The following is a 26,399-nucleotide window of genomic DNA, read 5'->3' on the forward strand; positions in this document are numbered from 1 at the left end:
GGACGAAAAACCCGAGTTTCCGGGAGGAAAAACCTGCTTGCCCGTGCCAGAGATCGACTAACTCCGGAACCGGTCGAAAAAAGGCTTAGAAAAATTTCCTCTAGTCGCCGACTAGACTCGAAACCAAGACTTCCTTCGTGCGGCCTAGCGCGATGGTGTGCAAACGCCACATCCACTGAGCTACACAGGCTCTTTGTGTATTTTATAAAGTTATCAACGATGCTTTTCCTATGATAGTAGCGTGCTGTTTATCTATTGGGATTTTATAGCGTGTGGGTTATGTAATAGTAATCTTGTGGAACAACGTTGCGTTAAAATAGTGGTCATCTAATTTAGTGGTGCTTATAGATGGCGTTTAAGTGTTAGTAGGTGCCCTTATGTTTATGTGGTCTATGCATGATTGTGTTAGAATCGTTTAGATTTTCTTCTCTTGTTGGGGAGCTTATAGTCGGGTTTATGTTGCACTGGCTTAATATGTCAAAATAGGTGTTAGTGATTGGAGAGCCACTGTGGAGGGTTTTAATCTTATTATCACCCATTAGGATAAGTCTATGTGTTGTGTATATCACGTATTTGTTGTTGTAGTTAGTCATGATTTCCAAATTAATGTTTCTGCATGTTTGAAAATGGTTATAGTTTCAGTCACGTTGTGCTTTTCATCTAGAAATGCGATTTTATCTCCTCCTGTTTTTTTTTTTTTTTGTCTACATAACGTGTAACGTTGGTAATTGTTAATGTTATACACAGATGGTTCTGTATCACTATAGAAATTTTGGTGAAGATTAGAACACCGATATATGTCTGGAGGTTATTGAGCAGGACTGATAGTTGAAAGTTTATTTTTCGCTTGGTTAGACTATAATAAATTTAGTTTAATCCTTTATCCAAGAGTGAGCAAACAAAGTTTGCGCCTGAAAATATCTTTAGGACTGAATATGGTGTTGTACTATCTTACTGGGGTAAGGTTTAATAATAAAAAAAAAGGTGGCACACCTTTTGGTAACTCTGATAGGTAAAGATGACCTCGTTATTGCTTCTGACTGGTATCTCCACCTCTTGGCCTGGATCCCACTGAAGAGACCTCAATAAAGGTCGAAACTAGCCTGGGTAGTGGCCAATCCCTTAATGCATAACATTATACATATCCACAAGGAGATGGGTTTTGCATTATGGGAGATACTGGGATAGGAGTTCTTGTTAGCTTGGTCCACCTTTGCTACGAGTTTCCAGGTGTTGTACTACCTTACCCCAGTAAGGTAGTACAACACCATATTCAGTCCTGAACATATTTAGGCGCAAACGTTGTTTGTGCACACTTGATTAAAGGATTAAACTAAATTTATTATAGGGTTGATAGTGCAAGCCAGTATTTTTCTATGCATCTTATGTCTGTGTGTAGTGTTGATTTCAGAATTTGTATAAAAGTTTTCTATCCAATTAGTTACAGATTCGAATACAACACACTTGACGTTTTCCTGTTGAATATATTAAAGAACCTTAATGCTAAACACTGCCATTAGGTTAGATGGCATATTGGCCCATGTGTTACTAGAATGTTCAAGATAATTAGCAACTCCTCTAACCAGGAGGTTTAATTTAAGCCTCAGTTCTGGTAAAATACCAATAGAGTGGAAAGAGGGAATAATAGTTCCATTGCACAAGGGAGGCTCTAAGACTGAGGTTACAAATTACAGAACAATCAAAATATCTGGAGTAGTGGTTAAGATTTTGGAGAAATTGGTAAAAATTAGAATTCAGGACTCGGTGGACAGCAATATGATACTTTATAAGGGGCAACATGGTTTTGTGAAGGGTAGGTCTTGCCTAAGTAATTTGCTTATTTTCTATAATAAAGTAACAGTGGAGTTGGATAAAGGAAATCCTTACTCAGTGATGCTGCCTGACTTTGCAAAGGCTTTTGACAGGATTCCACATGGAACTCTCTTACATAAATTAGAGCAAATGGGTATGGATCTGAAGAAGGTGATTTGGATTAAAGGATGGTTGGTGGACAGATATCATAGAGTGGTTTATGGAGGAGTTGAGTCCAGGAAAAGGCAAGTGACTAGTGGTGTACCTCAGGGCTCAGTGCTTGGTCCTCTATTGTTTAATTTGTACATCAAGGATATTGGAAATACCTTGAATGGAAATACCCACTTGTTTGCTGATGATACAAAATTGGGAAGTGTGATAATCAATTCAAATGATGTAAATATCTTACAGGATGACTTAAATAGGCTGACGGTATGGACTAAGGTAAATAGCTGTTAGTTCTATGTGGCTAAGTGTAAGGTGATGCACTTCGGGAGGATGACATCGCATGTTATTTACTGTATTAACGGAACTGAACTGCAAGAAGTTGACGAGACAAGAGACTTGGGAGTTATTGTGGACAGGGAACTTACGTTTAAAGGACATATTGCAAAGATTGCCAAAACATCACATCAAATTACATGGTTGTTGAGGAACATACTAATAAGCAGGAATAGGGAGGTTATTATTCCAACTCTATACGGCATTAATAAGGTCACATTTGGACTATTGTACACAGATCTGGTCACCAGGATTTCTTGGTGATGCGGAAGTGGTTAAGAGGATTCATAGGCGGCTTACAAAGATTGTTGCAGGTCTGTGGGATGTTCCCAATGAGGATAGATTGGTGATCTGTGGGCTCCAAAAACTAGCTGATAGACGTAGGAGAGGAGATATGATAAAGGTATTTAAACTGTTAAAGGGATTTTACAGGATTGATACTGATGATATTTTTAAGACCAGTGCAGGAAGTGAGAGAACGAGGGGCCATTCCTGGAGATTGTGTGTGTGCAGAAAATCTAGTCCTAACAAGGGTGTTAGGACTAGATTTTTTACCTGGAGGGTTGTGAATAGGTGAAATGCTTTGCCAGAGGTGGTTGTGAATGCTTCAACTGTGAATGAATTTAAGGAGAGGTATGACAGGTATTGTGTAAATAATGGTTAGTGTGTCAATGTCGGGTCTTCCACGATGAGTCTTTTGACTCCATGGAGACACCGTTAAAATAATAATAATAATAATAATAATAATAATAATAATAATAATAATAATAATATGTTTGGCAGGATATTGTAGCCATATTAGTTGCCATAACAACAGCAACAGTGATAATAATTGTCTGTTTTTTTAGAGTATTTTTATTGATCATTTTGATGAAGGGGAGCAGCGATGTCATTTTTGAATATCTACTTGATTATTTTGGAATTTTTTCTGAAATTCTGTGTTGGAATATAGGTGAGGAGCCTTTGTAGCTTATTTGAAGTAGCTTGTGCATCGTTTTTTTTTTATATTATTATTTTTTTTTAATAAGTCAGCATAGGGAAATCGATGCTAGATCTCACATTGTTTTGAGAAAACAATGCAAGACTTCGGTTTTTGGATCGCCTCATCCAGCGGTTGCCTGCATATATCTACCGTTACAATGCCTCTAAAATCATCGATAATCATTGGCCGGTTTTGCGGTACTGGATAAATTTAGAGATGAACTCCCGATTTCTCAAAAGTTAGTACTAAAAGAGCACGGCTTAGTCACTTTTCTAAATAAAAAAAAATGACGTCATTAGCGAATTTATTCATTTATTTATTTACTGGATGCTGAAAAGCTTCTTTGTTAGATATTTGTATTTTCTATTAACAAGAATTGCTCTTGATACCACTATGTGAAGTGAAAAAAGAAAAAAAAATCTAAGAATATTGAAATGATTTTAAAATATTATATTTTACTAATACAGGTGGCGTGTCTTGTATTCATTGGATGAATAGCGAAAATTTTGGTTCTTGTTGGTATATTGCACATCAATTTTAGTCCTGTTAATTTTCGAATATCCGATAATGGTTAGTATATATAAATTAGATTTCCCTTACTAGAATGCAATTTTTTTTGCAATTGCTTTACAAATAAGTAAATGTATTAGGTTAAATATTTCTGTAGACTATTGTTTGAACATGTTCAATTCTTCCTTCAATGAGAAGCTTATGTAGGGAATGTGTGTTTGGTGAAAACATTTCTCGCGGAATAATTGGGAGAATAGAGCTGATAAAAATCGCAATAGGGCTATTGTGAATACTGAAATTAGTAGAATGTATATCAGTTGTGAAGCTACTATAAGAACTAAAGGGAATCTACTGTTTTTGTATACTAGCTCAAGAAGCGTTCGAAATAAAAGGGAAGAGTTTTGGGCATTAGTCAGTGTAATCTCGCCAAAAGTTATAGGCATTAGTGAAACTTGGCTGTCAACAGAAGTTTACTGGAATTGCATGCGATGGGTACTTGCGATATTGGATATGGGGAATTGCATGCGATGGGTACTTGCGATATTGGATATGGGGAATTGCATGCGATAGAGAAGACAGAATAGGAGAGGAGTGCTGCTGATGATAGCTGAAGAGCTGCACCCCAAAAAAGTGGTATAGCAAGAAGATAGAGTGTAAATTATAGTTCATTTGAGGTGATCTGGAGTGAAATAGTGGCCAAATATACAGTTGGTTGCTGCTGTAGGCCGGGGGGGGGCTACAATAGATGTAGGACCTGCATCAACAAATTAGTGCCATGAGTGCAGGGCTAGTGATTATTATGGGAGATTTTAACTATGGTGATATCGATTGGAAAGAGGAAAGATTACATGGCAAAAAGGAAATGGAATTCATGCACCTTGTAAGAAATAATTACTTGAAACAGCACATAACTGAAAGGGACTCATGATGTGAGAGTTTGGATTTTGTCATAGAGTCAGAAGACCTATGCATAAGTGTCCATGTTACCTCCAGTTGGTGAGAGTGATCATGCAGTATTGATGTAGAAGGTTGCAAAATTTTTGGAATTCTCTCTTAAGAAGGGGGGAAAAATGAACTACAGGTTTGGTAATTATGACAAGCTTTGGAGGCAGCTTACAGTTGTTCCATGGCATAAAAAATTGCAGGGAAAAGATGTTAGCAGTGCATGGAATATAATCAGCAGGTATCTGAGGGAAGAAGTATCAAAATGTATTTATTTCCATGGTCAGGAAGATAAGATAGATGTTAGATGCATGAGTAGTAGTATTAGGCTTGATCTGCAAAAAGAAAAAAAAAAAGATTATGGAGAATTTACAAGGAGAAATGTGATCAGTACACATGAGAAGTACAAAGTTCAGGCTAGAAAGGTTACCAGAATAATAAGGAAGGCTAAATCAGTTTATGGGAAGAATTTAGCCAAGAAGGTCAAAGGAAATTCCGAAGAATTCTCCTGCTATTTGGCAAGCAAAAGGAAGAATGACTTTGGAAGGATAACCTCAGTGGGAGCTAATGGTACAGAGGTGACTGAATCAGATATAATAGTAGAGTTACCGAGTGACCATTTTTCAAAAGTCTATCACCTGAGTGAGGATATTTCTGTGTCTTCTGTAGCAATGATCTTTGAGAATTGAAGTTAATATATCTTAAGTACCATCATAGGTACTTAAGATATTGCAGAATTTAATTGCAAACACTGTTGTAGGTTTGGATGGAATATCAGCTTGGATATTTACGTTAATGTACAAAGGAATTGTCAAAACCTCTTACTTGGCTATTTAACTTAAGTTTGAGCTCTGGTATGGTCTCTAGGGAGTGGAAGGAAGAAAAAATAGTTTCTTTGTATAAAGGAGGCTCTAAGACTGCAGTAGCAAATTATAGACCAGTCACCATCTCAGGAGTGGTGATAAAAGTTGGCTAAGGATAGAGTTAAAGAACGGGTGGATGAGAATATGATTACTTTATGGGGCCCAATGTGGTTTTGTTAAAGGTCGGTCCTGCCTTAGTCATTTATTAACTTTTTGTAATAGAGTGACAGCTTAGTTGGATGGGGAATGGCTACACACTGATACTTCTGGATTTTGCTAAGGCTTTTGACAGGATATTCCATGGAATACTGTTATGCAAATTAGAACAAATAGGGATAGATATTAAACTGTGATATGGATAAGAGAATAGCTCATGGACAGATACCAAAAAGTACTGGTGCACCGTGGATCACGCTAAAGAGCTAGAGCAACTGGTGGCCAGACCATTGTGCAATCTCCTGACCATATTTACACATGGAAACTCAAAACTTCACAACGGTTCTTCTTCGAATCAGCTGATAAGGAATATTGGACATAAGATCCATATCTGCCAGTTAAATGCCGAGGGTATTGGCGCATCGAAATGTCCATGTCTTTCTAAACTTCTATGAGGAAAAAAACGTTGATCTACTTCTCATTCAAGAATCACATATCGAAACTGAAGATCAAGTTACATCTAGGGCAATAATTCCTGGCTACGACATTCTCGGAATTACTTACAGTCATAGCTACAGCAGCATAATGTATGTATGAAATGACATTGAGAATGCTGTGCTGAATATCTTCTTCTACTGATGATGAAATCCATAAGATCATTGTTAAAATAGCAGACATTATGATTGTGAATATATAAACCACCTGCAACTGTTTGGCCAAATGATGTTCTACAGACATACTCCCACCCAATGGTGTACTCTGTGGGACTTCAGTAGTCATCATACTTCTTGAAAATATGATCAAAATGGGGAGATATTAGCTGAATGGCAGATCAACACCATCTCCACTTGGTTTTTGATGCCAAGGAAAAAGGCGCCTTTAAATCAAGAGCCTGGAATAAGGAATATAACCCAGATTTGATATTCATCTCCACTGATAGTGAAAATCAACATCTACAGACATTCAGACGTATTCTTGAGGTTTTTCCAAATAGCCAGCACCGTCCCATCTTTATGGAATTAGCAGCCCAAATTTTAGTGATAACTAAAATTTCATATTTCCTAATATTTCCTAGACCAAGATGGAATTTCCAAAAAAGCTGACTAGGAAAACCTCACTCACTGCAGATCTAGACACATGCCTTAGAAAAATTCACCCAACTTACAAGAACTATACATGGTTCACTGGAGTGGTTATAGTGGTGGCAAAAATACACATTCCTTGAGGCTACCGAAAAGAATACGTGCCAGGATGGACCAATGAAAGCGAATCCCTTTATCGGGAATTCCTTGTATTAAGGATCCCGAGATAGGAGAAGAACTGCTCCATAGTTTCAACGCTGCTCATAGGGAAAAGTGTATTCAAATAACTGAAAACTTAGATTTCAAACACTCAGTAGAAAAGCTTGGTCGCTACTTAAAAAGCTTGGTTCAAACCCCTCAGTACCAAAGAAATCTCCTCTTATTGTTCGATCCAAATCAGATAACTGCTCATATTGTTTTGTTTTCTAGAGCTCCGATAGATAAAGAACATACTAAAGAGGTAAAATGCGAACTAAAGGCTATGAAGTCTGTAATAACTCAAAAGAATCAACAATTCTCTTTGCCTTTTCCCTGCGAGGAAATATCCTCGGGTTTCAAAATATCAAAATGGGGAAAGGCTCCTTGATTTGACAATATTCATAATGAATTCCTGATACACCGTGGACGTTATGCAAGATCGTGGCTGGCTAAGTTCTTTAACGATATACTTGAAAGCGGCTGCGTTCCTAAAGAATTTAAAAGGACAAAAAATCATTGCTGTGTTAAAACCAGGTAAGCCAGCAGACAGAACTGAACGCTATCACCCCATAGCCCTTTTAAGTACAACTTACAAATTGTTCGAGAGACTGATATTGAATAGAATCGGTGAGAAAATTTTGGAACGTGTTCCAATAGTGGGGTTCAGAAGAAATCGCAGCTGCACAGATCAAGTTCTCAGCTTAACAAATTACACTGAAGCAGGATTTCAAAGATGCCTGAAGACTACTGCAGTCTTTGACCTAACAGTGACTTAAGTGGTTATTAAGCAACTGTTAAGTGGCTTAACCCACTGTTTGGAAGGAGGGACTCATAAATTTCTTAAGGTCATCCCATGTAAAATATTGGGTCATCTCCTAAATAAATTACTGTGTGATCGATATTTCAGGATAGTCACCGGAGGAAGCATCAGTAAATAGAATGTGCTTAAGATTGAATTACTTCAGGGCTCAGTGCTCGCACCACTGCTTTTTAGCATTTACATCGCAGATATTCCTGAAACAGCCAGCAGGAAGTTTGCTTATGCAGTTGATCTTTTGGCGATCAGCGACAAGTCTATAAAAAGAAGCTGAAGAAATATTGATGAATGATCTGTTGGCTTTATGGCAGTTCTATAAAAGATGGAGATTAACACCAAATTCTGGTAAAACTGAATGTTCTTGCTTTCACCTCAGTAACAGACTTGTAAATCAACCAGAGATATATGCTGGTTTTTGAGTACCACAAAGCTTCTGAACTATGTTATTTCTGGTGTGAACTTTAGCAGCGATATTAATCATATACTGTTTATATGACAGAGTTCTATCCAGAGTTATTCCCAGATATTTAGGTGTCGGATTAATTTTTAAAATTTTTCGTTTAATTTAAGGATTCTATTTGCTTAATCCGACACCTAAATATCTGGGAATAACTCTGTCATAGAAACAGCATATGATTAATATCTCTCCTAAAGTTCACACTAGAAATAATAGTTCAAATGCTTTGTGGTACTAGGCTCAAGTGCCATGGGTCTAGTTTATAGTGCAGCAAAGTATGGTGCTCCTGTCTGGCTCAATAGTTACCATGTCAATAAACTAGATGCTCAACTTTACATTTAATAACGGGTTGCATTACAATTGCTCTCCACTTTGAGCCATATTGCTCCTCCAGAACTGCGACGACAGGCTTGCTTCGTGAATATCTTCCCAATACATGAATTTATTCCAGATGCTTTATCTAATAGACTAAAATCCAGAAGACCTGCCATAAAAACTTTCTGTAATCTTCTTAGCCAGAATGACAGTATGGTGAGTAGGTGGGATGTACTGTGGTCCCAAGCTGTATCACCTGAAGTTTGTAATTACATAAACATCTTCCGAAAACCATCTGGATTTGACCTTCCCAGGAATATATGGATGGCAGCTAATAGGATTTGTCCAGGCCATGGTGTATGTGGAGGCTTACTTTCAAAGTGGGGTAAAATACCAAATACCAACTGTCCCTGTGGAGCCGAGATCCAAACCATTCGCCATATAATACAGGAATGCTAGCTGACGGTATGTCTAGGTGACTTTAAGGATATCTTTGACCTATCCCCAGAGGCGATCAATTGGATTAAAAACCTAATTGTTAAAATATGATTAATCTTCTGTCTGATGCTTGTCATAAATTTCGTGTTTGTATTTGCCTGAATGTAGATGTTTTACTTTTTATTTATATTATCATATATGTGTATCTTATCTATATTCGTGTGTATTTTATCTTATTGTCTTTTAACCATGTGTACATGCCATACGATAAATAAAATAAATAACCAAAAAGTAGTGTATGGAGGAGTGGAGTCTAGGATGAAGCAGGTGACCAGTGGTGTGCCTCAAGGCTCTGTGCTGGGACCATTATTGTTTAATTTGTACAGAGAGATATTCAGTAGTTTGCTGATGATGCAAAGTTGGGTAGCACAATAATTAACCAAACTGATGGAGAGAGCTTGCTGGATGATTTAAATAAGCTGGCAAAATGGAAAAAAGGTAATGGATGTCAGTTCACTGTGGGAAAGTGTAAAGTTATGCATTTTGGGATTACAGGATTACCAGTGGTGTACCACATTGATGGAACAGTACTCCAAAGAATTGAGGCTAGGGACTTGGGGGTGTTAATGGATAAGGAGTTGAAGTTCAGAGGGCATATTGCTAAGATGTCCAAGATAGCTCATAGGATTACTTGGTTATTGAAGAACACTAACATACAGAGATAAAGAAGTTATTATTCCTCTTAAGGCATTGTATGTTCACATCCGGATTACTGTGCTCAGGTCTGATTGCCTGGATCACTTGGAGATGAGGAAGTGGTAGAAAAGATTCAGAGGAGAGTGACCAAGTTGACGAGTGGTGTAAGAAATGCTGCCTACATTGATAGACCGAGAGTTTGTGAATTACAGCGGTTAGTTGATAGGCGGAGAAGAGGGGGGGGGGATATGACAAACTTTAAATCACTAAAAGTTTTTTATAAGACTGATGCAGGAAAATATTTCAGCAGTGGTATAGTGGTGCAAGAACAAGAGGTCATTCCTAGAAATTAAGTAAGAGTGTGGTTAACAAGGGTGTGAGGAATAGATCTTTTGCTTGGAGAGTGGTGAATGAATGGAATGTGTTGCCTGACTCAATTGTGAGTGCTTTGTCTATAAATGAGTTCAAGAAAAGGCATGATAAATATTGTCTGGATAGTTTGAATTTCCCATGATACCTTTTCTGACTCCATGGAGATACCAGTATAATAATAATAATATTGTTTTTAAATCCTTTATTCAAGTAGTGGGTTACTTGTGTACAGTGTTCATACTGCCATGAGGTCTTATAATGTATATCACATCTCCCAGTCTGGCATGTATATGGGTTTGTGGGATATAGAAAAGGAATGATATGATTGAGACTACAAATTACTGAAGAGTTTTTACAAGATTAATTCAGAGGAAATTTTTTAAATACAGGTTTGGTGGTGGGAGAACTAGTGGCCATCCTTGAAAGCTAAATAAGAGCGTAGTTAGCAAGGCTGTTAGAACAAGTTTTTTTTTGCTTGGGGATGATGAATGAGTGGAATAGGTTGCCATAGTGTTCTAGGTGCCATGACTGTGAATGAGTGCAAAGTAAAGTGTGATAGATACTCTCTGGAGTGGGATATATAGTAAGAAACTGTATTTCATGCTGCTTAGTAGAGCTGGCTCTAAACACAAGGTTAATCGCGTGTTCTACTGATTGTGAAGGATTATCACATCTCTTAACCGAGATAATTGACTTGCACTTCTCATCCATGTTGGAATCCTGTAAATATATAGGATGTATAAATATATAATAATTACCAAAGAGCTATTTAGGCACTAGAATAGTGCCTAAATAGCTCTTTGGTAATTATTATGAGCGGAGTAAGATTTAACGGCCTCCTTTATTTTGATAAATTTTGAAATGAAACCAGCATTACTGTTACCGTTTTAAAAACACAAGTTAGTTACGAAAGCGTGACTTCTTTAAATGTAGCTTGTCAAAAATTTCTGACAGATGTCCAGTAATTTTCACTGTTGTTTAATAGACATGCACATCAGACATACTATATTATTTGAATAATGGGTTCGTAAGAGAAAACCAAGAAGTCATGCTTGCAGTGCTGCAATACTGCAAAAGAGATTAACTTTATTGAAGTCTCATGGGAGCAAGCACATGTAACCAACTGGAGATACTGTCATTTAATGTGCTAGTCATATTTTTCATTCAATGCTGTTATAAGTGAACAGCCTCTGTATACAAGTAGTCCACTCATATTTGAGAAAAATGGTGTCTCAGCCTATTATTAAAATACTCTGGATGAGAGAGAGCATATCAAGTTTTCTTTTTTAATTTCTCTGAAATCAGATTATACTTGACAAGAAATTATATTCCACTTTCAGTTCTTTATACTCACCTTATCTTTCATTAGTCATGAAGTTACTTCGTGAGCAAACTTTTGCTTGCTCATGCTTGGATGAAGGATTAGAACAAGAATTTTTTTTTTTTTTAATCAAATATAATTTAATTTAATGCAAAGACTTGAGTGGATAGTGTGAACACTCTCCAATTAATTGGGCGAGTTTGAATTTCACTATGGCAGATATTTGTGCAATTCCACCACCTTACTTATTTAGAGGCCTGAAATGTGGTGTTTTTTTCTCTTCCTGTCCAGTCAGAAATGGAGAGCTTGTACACTAACAATCTACATTGTTAGTGTACAAACTCTCCATTCTTTATGCCCAAATAATAACATTGTAATAATGAAGTCTGACAAAGGAAATGCAACTGTATCATGGATACCACTCACTACAATCGCAAACTTAATATTTACTGCATGATAGATCTACTTATAGTATAATTGACAGAGATCCTAAGCAAAGCCAGCTAAACAGATTGAATAAATTATTAGATCAGACATATTCCTTAGATACTAATACTATTGAAAAGTTGTGAATTCATCATGTTTGCACCCCTCGTATTTATGGCCTTCCTAATATAAACAAATTTGGTTACACATTACATCCAATAGTTGACTGCATAGGATCTCCTATGTATTATTTGACAAAATATCTTTCAAGACTTCCATGAAATTTTACTAGGAAAACCATTTCTTATAACAAAAATAGCTTTCGCTTCAAAGAAAAATTAAAGATGTTGAAAGATTTTTGCTTGGTTATACTATCAGCTAAAGATGCGAAGGAATTATATTCTTAGTTTAATCCTTTAACCAAGTATGAGCAAAAGAAGTTTGCACGTGAAGTAACTTCACGACTTGGCAACTCATATGTAGAGGCTGACTGCACATGCCTTAATACCCCATAATGTAAAGCACTTATCCTTACAGACATGTATAATGTTATGCATTTTGAGAAGGGTCACTACCCAGACTGGTTTCAACCATTATTGAGATCTCATCAGTGAGATCCAGACCAAGAAGTGATACCAAGGTTGAAGTAATGCAGGTCATATTTCCATATACAAGTAGCCAAACCTTCCCATAATGCATAGCATTATACATGTCTTCTGGGTCTGGCTCCCACTGGTGACATTTATTAATGTTCATCATTGGTTTTGCATACTTCCTGGGGAGTAGAGAGGTTCTACTTGGTGGTAGGATTTTTTCTGTCACTGGATGAAACCACTGCTGGGTTTCCTGTCCTGGCGTGATTCAGGTCAGGAGTAATGAGTTTAGTAGTGATCCTTTAGGAGGACAGGGGTTACCAACCTTTTTGAGCTCTGGAGCACTTTTAAGATGAGGAAATGGCACTTGCCCCCCCACCACCACCCTGCCATCTTTCTTAAAGCAATCAAGATAAATTTATGTTGTGGATAAATAAACAAAAGAATCATTGCAGTTTTGTTTTTATTTGAAAGGAACAAAAATGCTTTAAACAAATTAAATAAATTGTGAAGAAAAATGGATTTTAATGAGATTCTTGGAGTTGCATATCATTGACAAGTCCTTCGTAGTTGGGAATATAAGATAATGTTGCAGCTCAGAAACAGTCTTTGAGATGTCCATGGTGGGGAAAAAATGACTTGCACAAGTATGTCCAAAAAAAGACATCTTGTATACACAACTTTTTAAAACAGGAAATCTTTATCTATCCACCAACTTCCAAAAGTTTTCATCACCTTTATGACTCCTGATATCTAAAATTTCCAGTTCTACTTCTGTTGTCGCATTGTTAAAGTTTGTAATGAGTTCAGCAATTTCGATCACACTCAAGTCTGTAAAAGGGTTTTAAAAAAAAACAATACCATTGGCTCAATGGTGTTGAACTGTTGAAACCTCTCGTCAAATTCTTCCTGAAGCGCTTTAAGTGATTTAACAAATGATTCCGTTACAAACTGTTGTCTCAGAAAATCGATCATTTTCTTCAGATTTGAGATTTGAGAGATTTCTGTTCCAAGTGAGATCCAAAAAAGTCGGCTTCTCTTTGAATGATCCTATCGAACTTATCATTATCAAAATGTGTTTATCCTTTCCTTGGAGTTTCAAGTTTATAGAATTTAATTTTTCTTTCTGTGATATCCATAAGGAAACCTAAAACCAAAAAGGATCACTTAACTGCTCATAGTTCTGTCCTTTAGAACTGAGAAATTCTTTTATCTCTTCAATCGAAATTACAAATCTTGAAGGAAGAATAAGAATGAAGAATAAGATCGTTTTTGGTTACATCGTTGGTACTCTCAATGAAAGACTTAAGAGATGGCGCTGTAAAGAAGAGACTCTAATCGAGTTTATTATTTTTAGAACTGTCTTCATAATGTGACTGAAGGAGTGAACTTTACTGCACGATGCTTCTTGATGAATAATGCAATGCTAAGACATGAAGATCAGAAATGATTTATCCTCCCTGCAAAGAGCAATTAATCCTTTGGAAGTACCCACCATTGCTGGGGCTTCATCAGTGGTGATCGCTGCCAATTTGCTTACAGGGAAATCTATTGTTTCAGTGTATTTTTAAATGTACAGTAAATTTCCATTCCTGTTGTTTGACCATTCGTGAGCAATTTTAACAGCTCCCTAACATAAAAGTCCTCAAATACCAATTCTTTCTTAAAACAGCCAATTTCATTATATCTGGTACATTCATTGACTCATCAAATTTCAAGAATAAGTATTCACATTTTCTTAAACCATTTTTCAGGTGACTTGAATGTCAAGGGAAATTGTGCTCAATTGCCTTGTGATTGTTTTATTTGAAAGCTGCAAGTTTGATATTGCTGTCATAATTTCTTGTTTGTTTTTAAAACCCTCAAATAAAGACTCTGCTCCTGCAAGAAATGCCTCTTTTATTCACCATCCTGATATGGATGTTGATATGTTTTTTCCTTTTTGCCATTAAGTGAGTAATTTTACACGTCACAGGCTTTTTACTTAACTCTACTCCTGAATAAACTACAGTCTTGTATCTCTCAATCAACCACTCTCTTACCCATTTCACTATCTTTATATCCATCCCCATGTGTTACAATTTATTAATTAGAATTCCATGTGGTATCCTGCTGAATGCCTTTGCAAAGTCGAACAGTATCACTGTAAACTCATTACCTTTATCCAACTCAACTGTCACTGTATTGTAAAATGTGAGAAAGTTATTGAGGCATCGCCTATCCTACACAAAATTATGTTGCCTTCTTTCTCTGTATTGCATCATCTCTTCATTCATTCATTTCACACCTACCTTATTTAACCTTCTGACCCTTGGAATACATTTAGACATTGCTTCTACTACATAATTCTTTAATATCACCCAAGCAGCATTGATTGCCTTTCTACCCAACTCCTCATTCTGTGCTACACCTGCAAGCTGTCTGCTGAGCTTCTCATAATCACCACCCTTATAGTACCATATATACCATTTCTTCACATAAGACTGCACATGGCAGGCAACCACCCAGTTAATCACTTCATGGTCCCTCTCACCAACTGGAGGGTGATTTGACATCTCGTTTATGATAACATCCTCTGAAGAGATGATCAAATCCAAGACCTTCAATTCTCATGTGCTCTCTGTTACATACTGCCTGAAGAAATTGTTCCTCAAAAACTTGAGAAACTCATTTTCTTTACTTCCAGTTGCTCTTTCATCATCCCAGTCTTATATTGTAATAATTAAACTCACCTATAATGAACACCCTTTTCTTATTTATTTGGCTAATTTTATTATTATTATTATTAAGAGGAACCTCCAGGGAGTCAGGGACTCTTCGAGGGAGGCCAGATACTACACGCACCAGCTAGCATACTTGTTCTTGATTTCATTCACGCTGCTTGCACTCATAACATCCAGTGGCAATCCTGTAAGTCTTAATAATATCACCCCCCCCTTTCTCATATTTGTTAGTGTCTGCAGTCTACAAATTCTCAATCTGTCTTTGTAATTAGTATTCCACAATCCTTATATCATTTTTGACACTTTCCTTTGCACTCTCTCTCTCCCCAATATATCAGAATCACAACAGAAACCAGATTTGTGCACAATAGTCCAAGTGAGGTTTTATTAAGACATTGTAAAGAGGAAAATGACATCTTTTGCATGCGAATTTCATTTCAGCATTGCAATTATCTTTTGAGTTGTATTTGCAATCTTTGCTACATGGTGTCGTGGCGTTCTATTTTCATGTTGTGTTCTAATTTACATCTAGTTTCAAGTCACTCTTATAAATAAAATAACTAATTGCGAATTGATCACCGATCCAAAGTAGGGAAATTTATAATTATACTGTGCCACCCTATTTTTAGATTAGTCTATATAAAATAGTAGGATCAATTCTTAATTAAGTTAGCAGTCTTCTCATTAGGCCGAATCATTTATTATTATTCTACTTGGGGCACCCGCAAGATTCGAATTTTTTATGAACGGTGCAATAAAAAGGAATTCAGGCAAACACAATAATTAGATTAACAAAATAAAACATTTAATATAAGCTATATGACACATACATAAATTCTACCTCTAATTTTAAACAATACAATAAAGTTAAATATTAGGTCAAGTCAATCACATTAGTTCAATCTTCCAAGCATTACATACACTTTCTTAATTTCTGAGTCACAAAATTCCTACACTTAATTAAACACAATAGAACTTCCCATCTGAATGGTTTCCACACAGTTCTCAGCTAAGCTATACGCTTAAAGAACACCGCAGGCACTAATTGCTGTAAATAACTCTCAACAATTCTTATTTTCAAATTCTCATTCGTAAAGAATTTCCACAGTTAAAGTTAGGTTAAATGTAGCGTAACTAACATTCAATTCTTCATACATTGAAAATGATCAATATGTCAGTGCTTACCAGAAACAGTTCCTAGTACATCAATTACGTTGCGAATAACTTTCAAAATATATTTGTTGCATTTAAGAACACATTTATAAGACTTCTCCGCAGTTATAACTAAAACACTATTAATCACACTTCACGACTACGGATATCAACTGTAAGGTACTTTGATTATCCTTGTTACCACTCATTAAATAATTAAACACTGTGCAGTTATGCTTAGGGCGATTTAGAATTAAGTCGCAATTCTAGATTAACTGGGTTTAATCAGAATTCTTCACTGAACGTCCAGTTTCTTCATATTATCTGATTGCGGCATTAAATTCCTTTAATTATCACTGCTGACTTTACTTTCAGCTAACTATAAAATTCACTTCGTCTTTTTTCGCTTATAATTATTATCCCGCCCTTGAGAACTTTTTATTTACTTCCACCTCTCTAGTTTATACCCTTGCTTCCTTTCACTTCAAAATTTCCGTTCCAACTCTCTCTTGTTACCTCTATATAATTTTTTTTTTTTTATTATCCTTCTCCTAGCTCATGCTCTGTTCCACTCGCGCTCGCTTCTTCGTGCGTCTCCATGACAACAAATAAAATATAATAAAATTGAGCTATTGCATAACTCTAAACTTCTATAACAGAATTAAATAGAGACTATTTACATTTCAATTAATACGCAGTTAAATTACAAATATAAGTTCTTACAATATTGGCAAAATAATAAATAAAACAGCTTAATAATATTTAATACAGAATTATTTACCATTAAAACATTTCCTTGATTAAGCAATTAAATATTAGACAAAATTAAGGTAGTTATATGAATATTTAATTGTAAAATAAGTGATTTACATTAAATAATATTTACAAGTTTTGCCTATGTGATGTAAGATCATGTTGGATTCTGAAACAAATAATAATTACTCTAATCTCTACATAATCAGAATCCAACAATGGCCCCTGAAGTTTAACTTCCTGTGTACTAACACTTCAAGATCCCTAGCTTCATCAGTTTCTTCTAGCATAATCCCACCAATATAATACAACACTGGATATCTAACCACGCCAAAGTGCATGACTTTACATTTACCGACATCCATTTTCCTATGTGCAGAATTCCAGTTCATTCAAATCATTCTGCAAGTACCGCATATCAGCTGCATTCCTGATTACCCGACCAAATTTTATAGCAAATAGCTTTATGACACTTGTCAAATCCTTCCCAGTATCATTAATGCACAGATCGAATAACAGTGGACCAATCACTGATCCTTGTAGTACACTGGTTACCTTAAATCTTGCAGACTCGCATCCCCGTAGACCACTTTTTGATATTTGTCATTCAGCCATTCTCTTATCCATGCTAATATTCTATAACCCAAACCCATATTCTCCAATTTATGCAACAGTCTACCATGCTGTATTCTGTCAAAAGCCTTAGCAAAATCCAAAAGTATCATGATGTATCCAGTCCCCATTGTTTAGTTCAATGGTAACATTGTGATTAGAATTTGAGCAAGTTGCTAAAACATGAACTTTCCTTAGTAAATCCATTTTGCTCATTGCAAAGTAGAGATTCACTGTCAACCCAGTTCTGAATGTGAGCCCTTACCAATTTTTCCAAAATCTTCAACACTCTTGAGATACTAATGGTCAATAGTGTCAGCTCTAATAGCTTTTAACAAAATGGGCACTCATTAGTTGAACAGCCTCTTTTGCATCTGTATCTTCAAACCATCTCCCTTTAGAAGAGTTATTCTTTCATATTCATTATTTCTTTTACTTGCAGCATATTGATAGAATTCTTGTGGATTGTCTTTAGCACACAGAGCCAGTTTCTTTTCATACTCAGACTTTGCATTCTGTACGACAGTTGTGACTATTCTAGCTTATAATTTTGATAACGGACACTTCCTTATGTACATGGTATTCCTTCCACAACATCATCCTTTTCTTATGAATCTCTTGCTTAATAAAATTACACATCCATTTGACTCCTACCTTATTTATTCTTTGAATTTTCGGGACACATTCTGATATTGCATATTTAAGTGTTGTTTAAATGTTGATATTCTTCCCATTTCACTGAACTCGGTATTCTACTCAGTTTGTCATAATTTACTGCTTTCTATTTCAGCATGTAACCTTTTCTGAATGGAACATTCATAAACTTATTCACTTCCCAAGCAATATTTAATTTGTTGATATTCATCACAGTCAATCATCTGTCAAACTGAATAATTAAGAATATCTTTATTTTTCCTTAATCGAATATATATATATATATATATATATATATATATATATATATATATAAAATCTGAACTGGATTTGTAATCCATTTAATGAGTTTTGTGGCATTGGCTGATAACCTGGAACAGATAGAAAAAGGAAACTGTCTTTGAACTTTATTTTATTTGTAGAGGAATTCCACCTGTTCCTCCACCTTCCCTTAAGACTGGTTGAGCCCTCCTAATGAGGGGTTAAGTATGTATTTTATGACTGTAGATCTGTGTGTGTGTGTGTGTTCATGGACCGGTTTGCCTGTTCTGGGGGGATGAAAAACCTGAGTTTCCAGATGAAAAAAACTTCTACCTCCGTATGGGACCAGCTAACTCACCTTTAGTCGAAAGAGGCCAGATAAATTCCTGTCCATGACGTGAGGAACAGGAATTGAGCCCAGGTCTTTCCGACCAAAGGGCTTTGTCTATACCGATTGAGCTACACAGGTTATATCATTTCAACTGCAAAACTTATTCTAGACTGAAAATCTTATCAATTTTTGCTGAATTAAACACAATATCCATCACTTAGGGATTTTCACTTTTACCATTTTCAACTACCTTTTATTGTATGTGTGTGTGAGAGAGAGTTTCTATGCATTATGGGAAGGCCACTACCCAGACTGGTTTCCACCTTTCTTGAGGTCTCATCAGTAGGAGCCAGATCCAAAAGAGCTAAGATTAAAGTAATGCAGAAGTCATATTTACCCATATATAGTAACGAACAAATTAATCTGAACACTTACATTTTAAAGAAAAATTTTAATTTTGCAAAAAAATAAGTATAAAAATTAAACTCCAGCTTTTATACCTAATAATTTATGTTCATTGGTTCACTTAGGCATGGACTCTACCAATGTAGAACACGTTTTTATTTCTACATTTCAAAATCATACTTTTGTAATGGATTGTATTAAGTTATCTTTGTATCACAGTTTAATTTTTCAGGTCTCTTTTTTACTATGGCTCACAAATTTTCCATTTGATTAACCTAACCTGACTACTGAAGCAATTGGATTTTTTTTATTTTTGAGGATCTTTTTAAGTATGGCATGAAGTGAGATCCTTTTTGGAAGATGAATTCTTTGTCTTTCTGGATCTATGGGGCCACTCTTGTCTTCTTTGTTCACTTTTCATCATATATATTCTGCCATAATTCCATCTATTCCTGGAGCTTTTCCTTGTTTCACTTTCCTAATGGCATTTGTTACTTCCCAGGTAAGAATAGTAGGCCCCTCCAAATTTTCTTGCAACGGCTTACGTATTCTATCATGATTGTAGAGTTCCTTTGAATACCCTACCCATCTATCCCTTATTTTGTCTTCTCCATTAGGATGTTTCCACTGGCATTTTCAATGCAATGAGAGCCTACTCTTTTCCAAGATTTGCTGGTTAGTTAGTTCCCTAACTTTTTCATAAAGTTCTCTGGTTTTGTGTTTTTTGTGCAAAAGTTCAATTTCCTTTCATTTGCTGTTGAGCCATAGTTCTTTTGCAATCCTACATTCTTTCCTGATTTCCTTGTTTAAGTTCTTGCATTCAGGGCCATTTTTGTGTTTCTTCATCATTTTCAGTATCTTGTCATTCATCCAGGATTTGCTCATCTTCTTCCCAAATTTGGGAATTGCTTATTTTACTTTATGCCCTCTTTAAATTTCTTCCATCTATCCTCAAGATGCCATAGTAGTTAAAACCATAATCTTATAATAAATATTACGGACATTACAGAAGCTGAAGAAAGTGGTTATGTAGTAAACCTTTGCAATTTTTTTATTCTAGCCAATAGTACACCTTAAAAAAAATTGCACATGCATGTAATATTTGATTACATGTGCATTGAGATACAGGTACAAAAAAAAATAAAAATAAAAAATAATAATAAAAAAACAGTACTGCACTTCAGCATCTCCTTCAGTACATGAACTATAAGACATGCCATTTGACTTAATGCACATTAATAAAAGAGCATGTGTAGAATCTGCCCATTAGATTTAGCTGTAGCAATGGTTGTTGACATTGGAAGAAAAAAAAAGTTTATTGTTGAGCATTATTTTCTTTCATATGGAGAGTTAGTAAAGCAAATGGTCCAAACTCACGACATGTTTGTGAGCACTTTGTCATTTCCATAAGCATATCCCAAACAATAGTGTCATCATTGCCTTAATTGAGAGGTTCTGATGTACTCGGAGTGTTCTGCTAAATTTCAAAAGGCATTCGGGGCGACCATGAAATGTTAACACAAGTGAGAATTGTGGCCATGTACTGGAGCAGTTAGTCTCCAAAACACATTCAACGCTGAACAGTGTTAAAACTTGGGATACCGTGGCAGTCGCCACACAGAATCCTTAAGGAGTTGGGTGCCTTTTCATATGTCATCCAGGTGGATCAGTGTTTAATAACAACGGATTATGCTGCACAGTGGCCACTGTCTATAAAGATCCATCCTTCCTCCATAATGTCTGTTTCTTGGAAGAAGTGCATTTCCATCTAAGCAGTCATAAACAGATGAACCTACAGGTTTCTTGGTCTCTCGAGACCTGAATTTGTGCAAGAGAAAACTCTTCATAGTGAGTGTGGTTTCTGGCTATGGCATAATTGGGCTCTACTTCATTGAAGACAGTGGTATAAGTGTGACCTAGACACAGTTATACATTGCCAGTGTCTTGGTTCCCTTCACCCAGGATTTGCATGTCGTGCAAAAAACACATTCCTTTTCATGAACAGGTATTCCAACAAGATGGAGCAATCTGTCACGTATTACATGGTTCTAGAGCCTATTTATCAAAACACTTCCCCAGGGGGCTCATTTTGAGGTTCACAGAATTCCCGTACTCTTCTGATCTCATTACTTATGCCTTTGTTGGGGATATGTTGAAGGAATGGGTATTCCACCTTGACCCACCTTCAAACCTTGATGAACTAAGGAATAAAACTACACTATATGTCCAGCAGACATCCCAACCCCTGTTCTCCAAGATGACAGAAAATCTTCGCATGTGCTAAGAAAAACCTGATTTGAAAGACAAGGTGCCCATATAATCTACCATTATTCTTTTGCTTTATTTGATCAAGATTTCACTCATAGTTGGGGATGTACTTGTTATGTGTAAACATATATTTCTTTGTTAATAGACAATTTTACTCCAAATTAAAGATACCAAGAAATTATATTCTTGGTTTAATCCTTTATCCAAGTGTAAGCAAACAAAGTTTGCACCTGAAGTAATTTCAGGACTGGGCAACTCGTACGTGGAAGTTAATGACTTCACATGCACTCCTTAGTATCCCATAATGCAAAGCACATATCCTTATGGGTATGTATAATACCCATATGGATATGTGTATAACTTTTATTGATGTCCCATCAGTGGCAGCCAGACCCAGAGGTCATACCATGGTTGAAGTAATGCAGAAGTCATATTTCCTTATATGAGTATCCAAAAAGGTATGAAGCCTTATCACTAAAATACTCTGGATTAGAGATAGATGTAAGAAGTTTTTCTACTTGGTTATATTATAAATTAAAGATGCCAAGAAATTATATTCTTGGTTTAAACCTTTATCCAAGTATACGCAAACAAAGTTTGCACTTGAAGTAATTTCAGGACTGGGTAACTCATATATAGAAGCTAATGACTTCACTTGCCTTAGTATCCCATAATGCAAAGTTAAATTTTTACGGATTGTATAATGCTTACACTTGGATAAAAGATTAAACGAAGAATATAATTTCTTTAATTTATAGTATAACCAGGTAGAAAAACTTCCAACAAAAACAATTTTACTCCATACTATATATTGTTGTAATTCAGTACTTTTTTGCACCATACTGTATTGTGTTCATAGGATAACTTAGCAGATACTGCCTATTTTCAGTGTAGAGAGCATTTTCCTCAGACTGTTCATTGTCTTTATCATCATGCGTATCAAGGATTTAGGCCTAGCATGGCCTGTTCCAGCCTTAGAAGTCATCGTTGAATCGTTTAAGAGGACGTCCTGGTTTTCTTTTCATTGTCTTTATATCGCAGCTTAATTTTTGTTTCTGTTAGGGATCATTACCAGAGTTACATTATATATATTTTTGTTCTCTCAAGTCAGATGTACTGTAAACTTGTGGTTTTGATATTGTAACAAATGTTATTTATATTAATACAAAAATATAAAATTTTCACATTTTTAGAGTATCCTTGCCTACAACGGTGGTGTTGTAATTGCAATGAAGGGAAAAGATTGTGTTGCAATTGCTGCTGATCGCCGATTAGGAGTTAGAGGGCAAACTGTTGCTATGGATTTTCAGAAGATCTTTGAAATGGGCCCTAAACTCTATCTCGGATTACCTGGACTTGCCACAGATACTATAACAGTGTAAGAAATTTGAATCTTTTAAAGAAACTTTTTTTAATTAACTTAAACCAAAATAGGTTCATTTGAGCACAATGTGTTTTTGCCAAACATTCAATTATTTAGATAAAATTTTGAATTATAAGACTACTTTTCCTGAATTGAGAAATTGGTTTTGCATTTGGATGACGAATGATCTCTCAGCATTGCATTAAGAACTAGGGCTTCCTTAATTTAGTCACATTTTGGTTTATGAGGAGAGACTTCAATTATATGAGTTTTTTTTCCTTTGGCTATATTCATTATTTATAGATGTGAAAGCATATTTAACTTAAATTTAATAAATTTTTATATATATTTATTTATATATCTGGTTTTGTAAAGTTTTTTCCACTTGGTTACAAAATAGATTTACTTGACAGGAAATTATATTTTTGTTTAATCCAGCTAATCCTTCTACCTAGGTTTAATCACATAGTTTGAAGGTGAAGTATCTTCACAACTAGGCTATTTATATACAGAGGCTGTCGACTTCACATCAATCACTTGAGTATCCCATAATGTGTAGAATGCTTCTTTACAGATGTGCATATTGCTATGCATAATAGGAAGGATTTGAGGTTTCATCAGCAGTAGCTAGACCAAGGATTGTTCTGTGTGTTATGGGATACTGAGGCAAATGATAAGAAACTAGCCACCTCTATATACAAATGCAGGCATATCCCAGTTATGTGACACATTTTCTAGATGTGTCATATGACTGGGGTGAATCACTGCTTTTTTTTTTTTTGCACCTTTCACTTCTAGATGCATGTAATGGCTTAATAACATTATCCTTTAATTAGTTACATGGGATTAAGCTGCATTTTTCCTTTGACATGATTAAATTATTCAAATTCCACATTCATTTTGGTTATTTCATATAGAAAGGAAATATACAACTGGATGAGACTGCAGTTGGCTCTCCTCTTCTATCTAACTCTCCCCACCACCACTAGCCAATGTCTACATGGACATTTTGAAAACCGAGCACTCAACGCAACTACAATTAAACCCGCGGTCTGACTGTACTATGCTGATGTGTTTGCTATTTTGCCTCATGGCTCAGGTACATTTGTAGCTCATCTTAACAGTCATCATCCATCATAAAATAAACTTTATGATGGAAATATCCTTTTTATTTACAGAAAACCTACACATACGGAAGATATTTACATAATTACATTATTATTATTATGTGAGCAATTCTGTGTGGTCCTTTAGACACACATTGAGGATCCAAGGATTATGGCATTATGTCAAGCATAATATCTTATCTATCATACTTTGCTTTGAACTCATTAGTAGTCATGGCACCCACACCAGACTCTGGCAACCTATTTCACTCATTCACCACTGTCCAAGCAAAAATTTAATCATCACACTACTGCTAACTACACTTTGGCTCAATTTCCAAAGATGAGCCCTAGTTCTTTCACTACCAAACCTGTTATTGAATGTAGTTGACATTTTCAATGCTTCTGCCTATTTTCATTGTCTTTGTCTTGTTAATGCTGACCTTTATACCAAATCTTTTACAACTGTTATTCAATTTAGTCAGCAAATCTTGCAGACTTCACCTGCATAAAGTAAAGAGCTGAGATTAACATATCCAATTTTGATATCAGTTTAATACCACTTTCCTTCATAATGTGATCCATATAGATAATGAATAACAGGATAATGTACACCCTTGTCTGACACCAGATTTAACATCAAACCATCTTCCTGTAATTTTTCAATTCTAACTGCTGACTTACAACTCAAATAAAGACTAAGTATTACTCATTATAATACCCCATTGACATCATACAGCTATAGAATTTTGAATAGCTTCTCTCATGGCACCTTGTCATATGCCTTTCCATATCTACAAAACTTAAATACAGATCTTTGTTATATTCCTATGATTTCTCAACTATTTGTTGTAAAGTGAAAATCTGATCCTGACAGCTTCTATTTGGCCTAAATCCAGCTTATTCTTCACCAAGCTTTTCTTCCACAATTCTTCTCAACAGTTTCTCAAGTATACTTGCATAAATCTTACCAGGAACACTCAGTAGAGAAATACCTCTGTAATTCTCACATTCAGTTTTATTTCCCTTTTTGTATATGGGTACTATGATAGCTCTACTCCAGTCATCTGGAATCTGTCCCGCTTTCCAGGCATTCTGAACTAGGCAGAACAACCACTGTAATACTTTATACCAACATACTTGAGCATTTCTGGTTGAATATCATCTACTCCAGCTGCCTTTCCATATTTCAGGCTTTTGATGGCTTTTATTTACTTCAAGTATGGATATCTATTCCTGATTGCATGTCTGTTGAGTGTTTACCACTCTGCTCTCACTGATTGTTTCATTTAGCAATTTTTCAAAGTTATTACTCCATATATTATTATTATTATTATCATCTCGGGCAACTCCAAGGAGTCAACAGACTCATCAAGGGAGGCCCCAACATCATGTCAAGAACAACTATTCGACGTTCAAGGTATGATTGTCGAAATGACATTCAAGTCTTTAACTCATTCACGGTCATGGCACCCACAACAGACTCTGGCAGCTTATTCCACTCATTCACCTCTCCAAGTAAAAATTTGAGATTCTATTTGAGAATAGGACTATAGTCCTATTCTCAAAAATATCTTCTGGATTAATCCTATAGAAACCCTTCAGTAATTTGAATGTCTCAATCATATCACCTTTTCTGCCTATCAACCAATTTTTGCAACCCACAAATCTTCAACCTGTTTTCATAAGGTTCATTCCATAGACCTGCTATCATCTTGGTCACTCACCTCTGGTTCCTCTCCACCTCCTCCCCATCTAGAAGAAACCCAGGCGACCAAATCCGGGCACAGTAGTCGAGATGGGGTCTTATCAAGGCTCGATACAGAGGAACAATAACTTGCTTGTCTCTGTTCGTCAATGTATTCTTCAGCGACCAAGTGATTTGATGAGCTGATTTAGCCAATTTTGCAATGTGCCCCCTAAACTTCAACTCCCTATCCACCAACACTCCCTAATCCCTGGCCTCATCATTCTCCTGGAGTACGGTTCCACCAATGTGATATACTGCTGCTAATCTTTTCACTCCAAAATGCATAACCTTACACTTTGCCACATTAAATTGACATCCATTTTCCCTAGCCCAGTCCTCCAAACTATCCAAATCCTGCAAAATTTTGACATCCTCTGCACTCATGATTGCTCTACCCAACTTTGCATCATCAGCAAACAAGTGAACACTTCCTCTCAGCTCCTTTCCATTATCGTTAATGAACAAATTAGTGGTCCAAGAACAGAACCCTGCGACACACCACTAGTCACAAGCTGTTTTTTGGACTCTACTCCTGAACAA

General features: G+C 35.9%; 1 protein-coding gene across 1 annotated transcript in view; it reads left to right on the forward strand.

The window, feature by feature from the left end:
* Positions 1-3,799: 3,799 nt before the first annotated feature.
* The window catches only part of Prosbeta3 (proteasome subunit beta type-3), a 92,226-nt gene continuing 69,626 nt past the window's right edge, over positions 3,800-26,399 (forward strand). Inside the window, exons 1-2 of the mRNA XM_090412038.1 lie at positions 3,800-3,865; positions 22,834-23,018. Of these exons, the coding sequence (XP_090268164.1) occupies positions 3,863-3,865; positions 22,834-23,018 (188 nt within the window). The 5' untranslated portion in view covers positions 3,800-3,862. The remainder of the gene's footprint in view (positions 3,866-22,833; positions 23,019-26,399) is intronic.

This window comes from Typopeltis vanoorti, chromosome 22 (assembly GCF_054136105.1).
Source record: "Typopeltis vanoorti isolate ZY-2024b chromosome 22, IOZ_Tvanoo_1.0, whole genome shotgun sequence".
In the NCBI taxonomy this organism is placed as follows: Eukaryota; Metazoa; Arthropoda; class Arachnida; order Uropygi; family Thelyphonidae; genus Typopeltis; species Typopeltis vanoorti.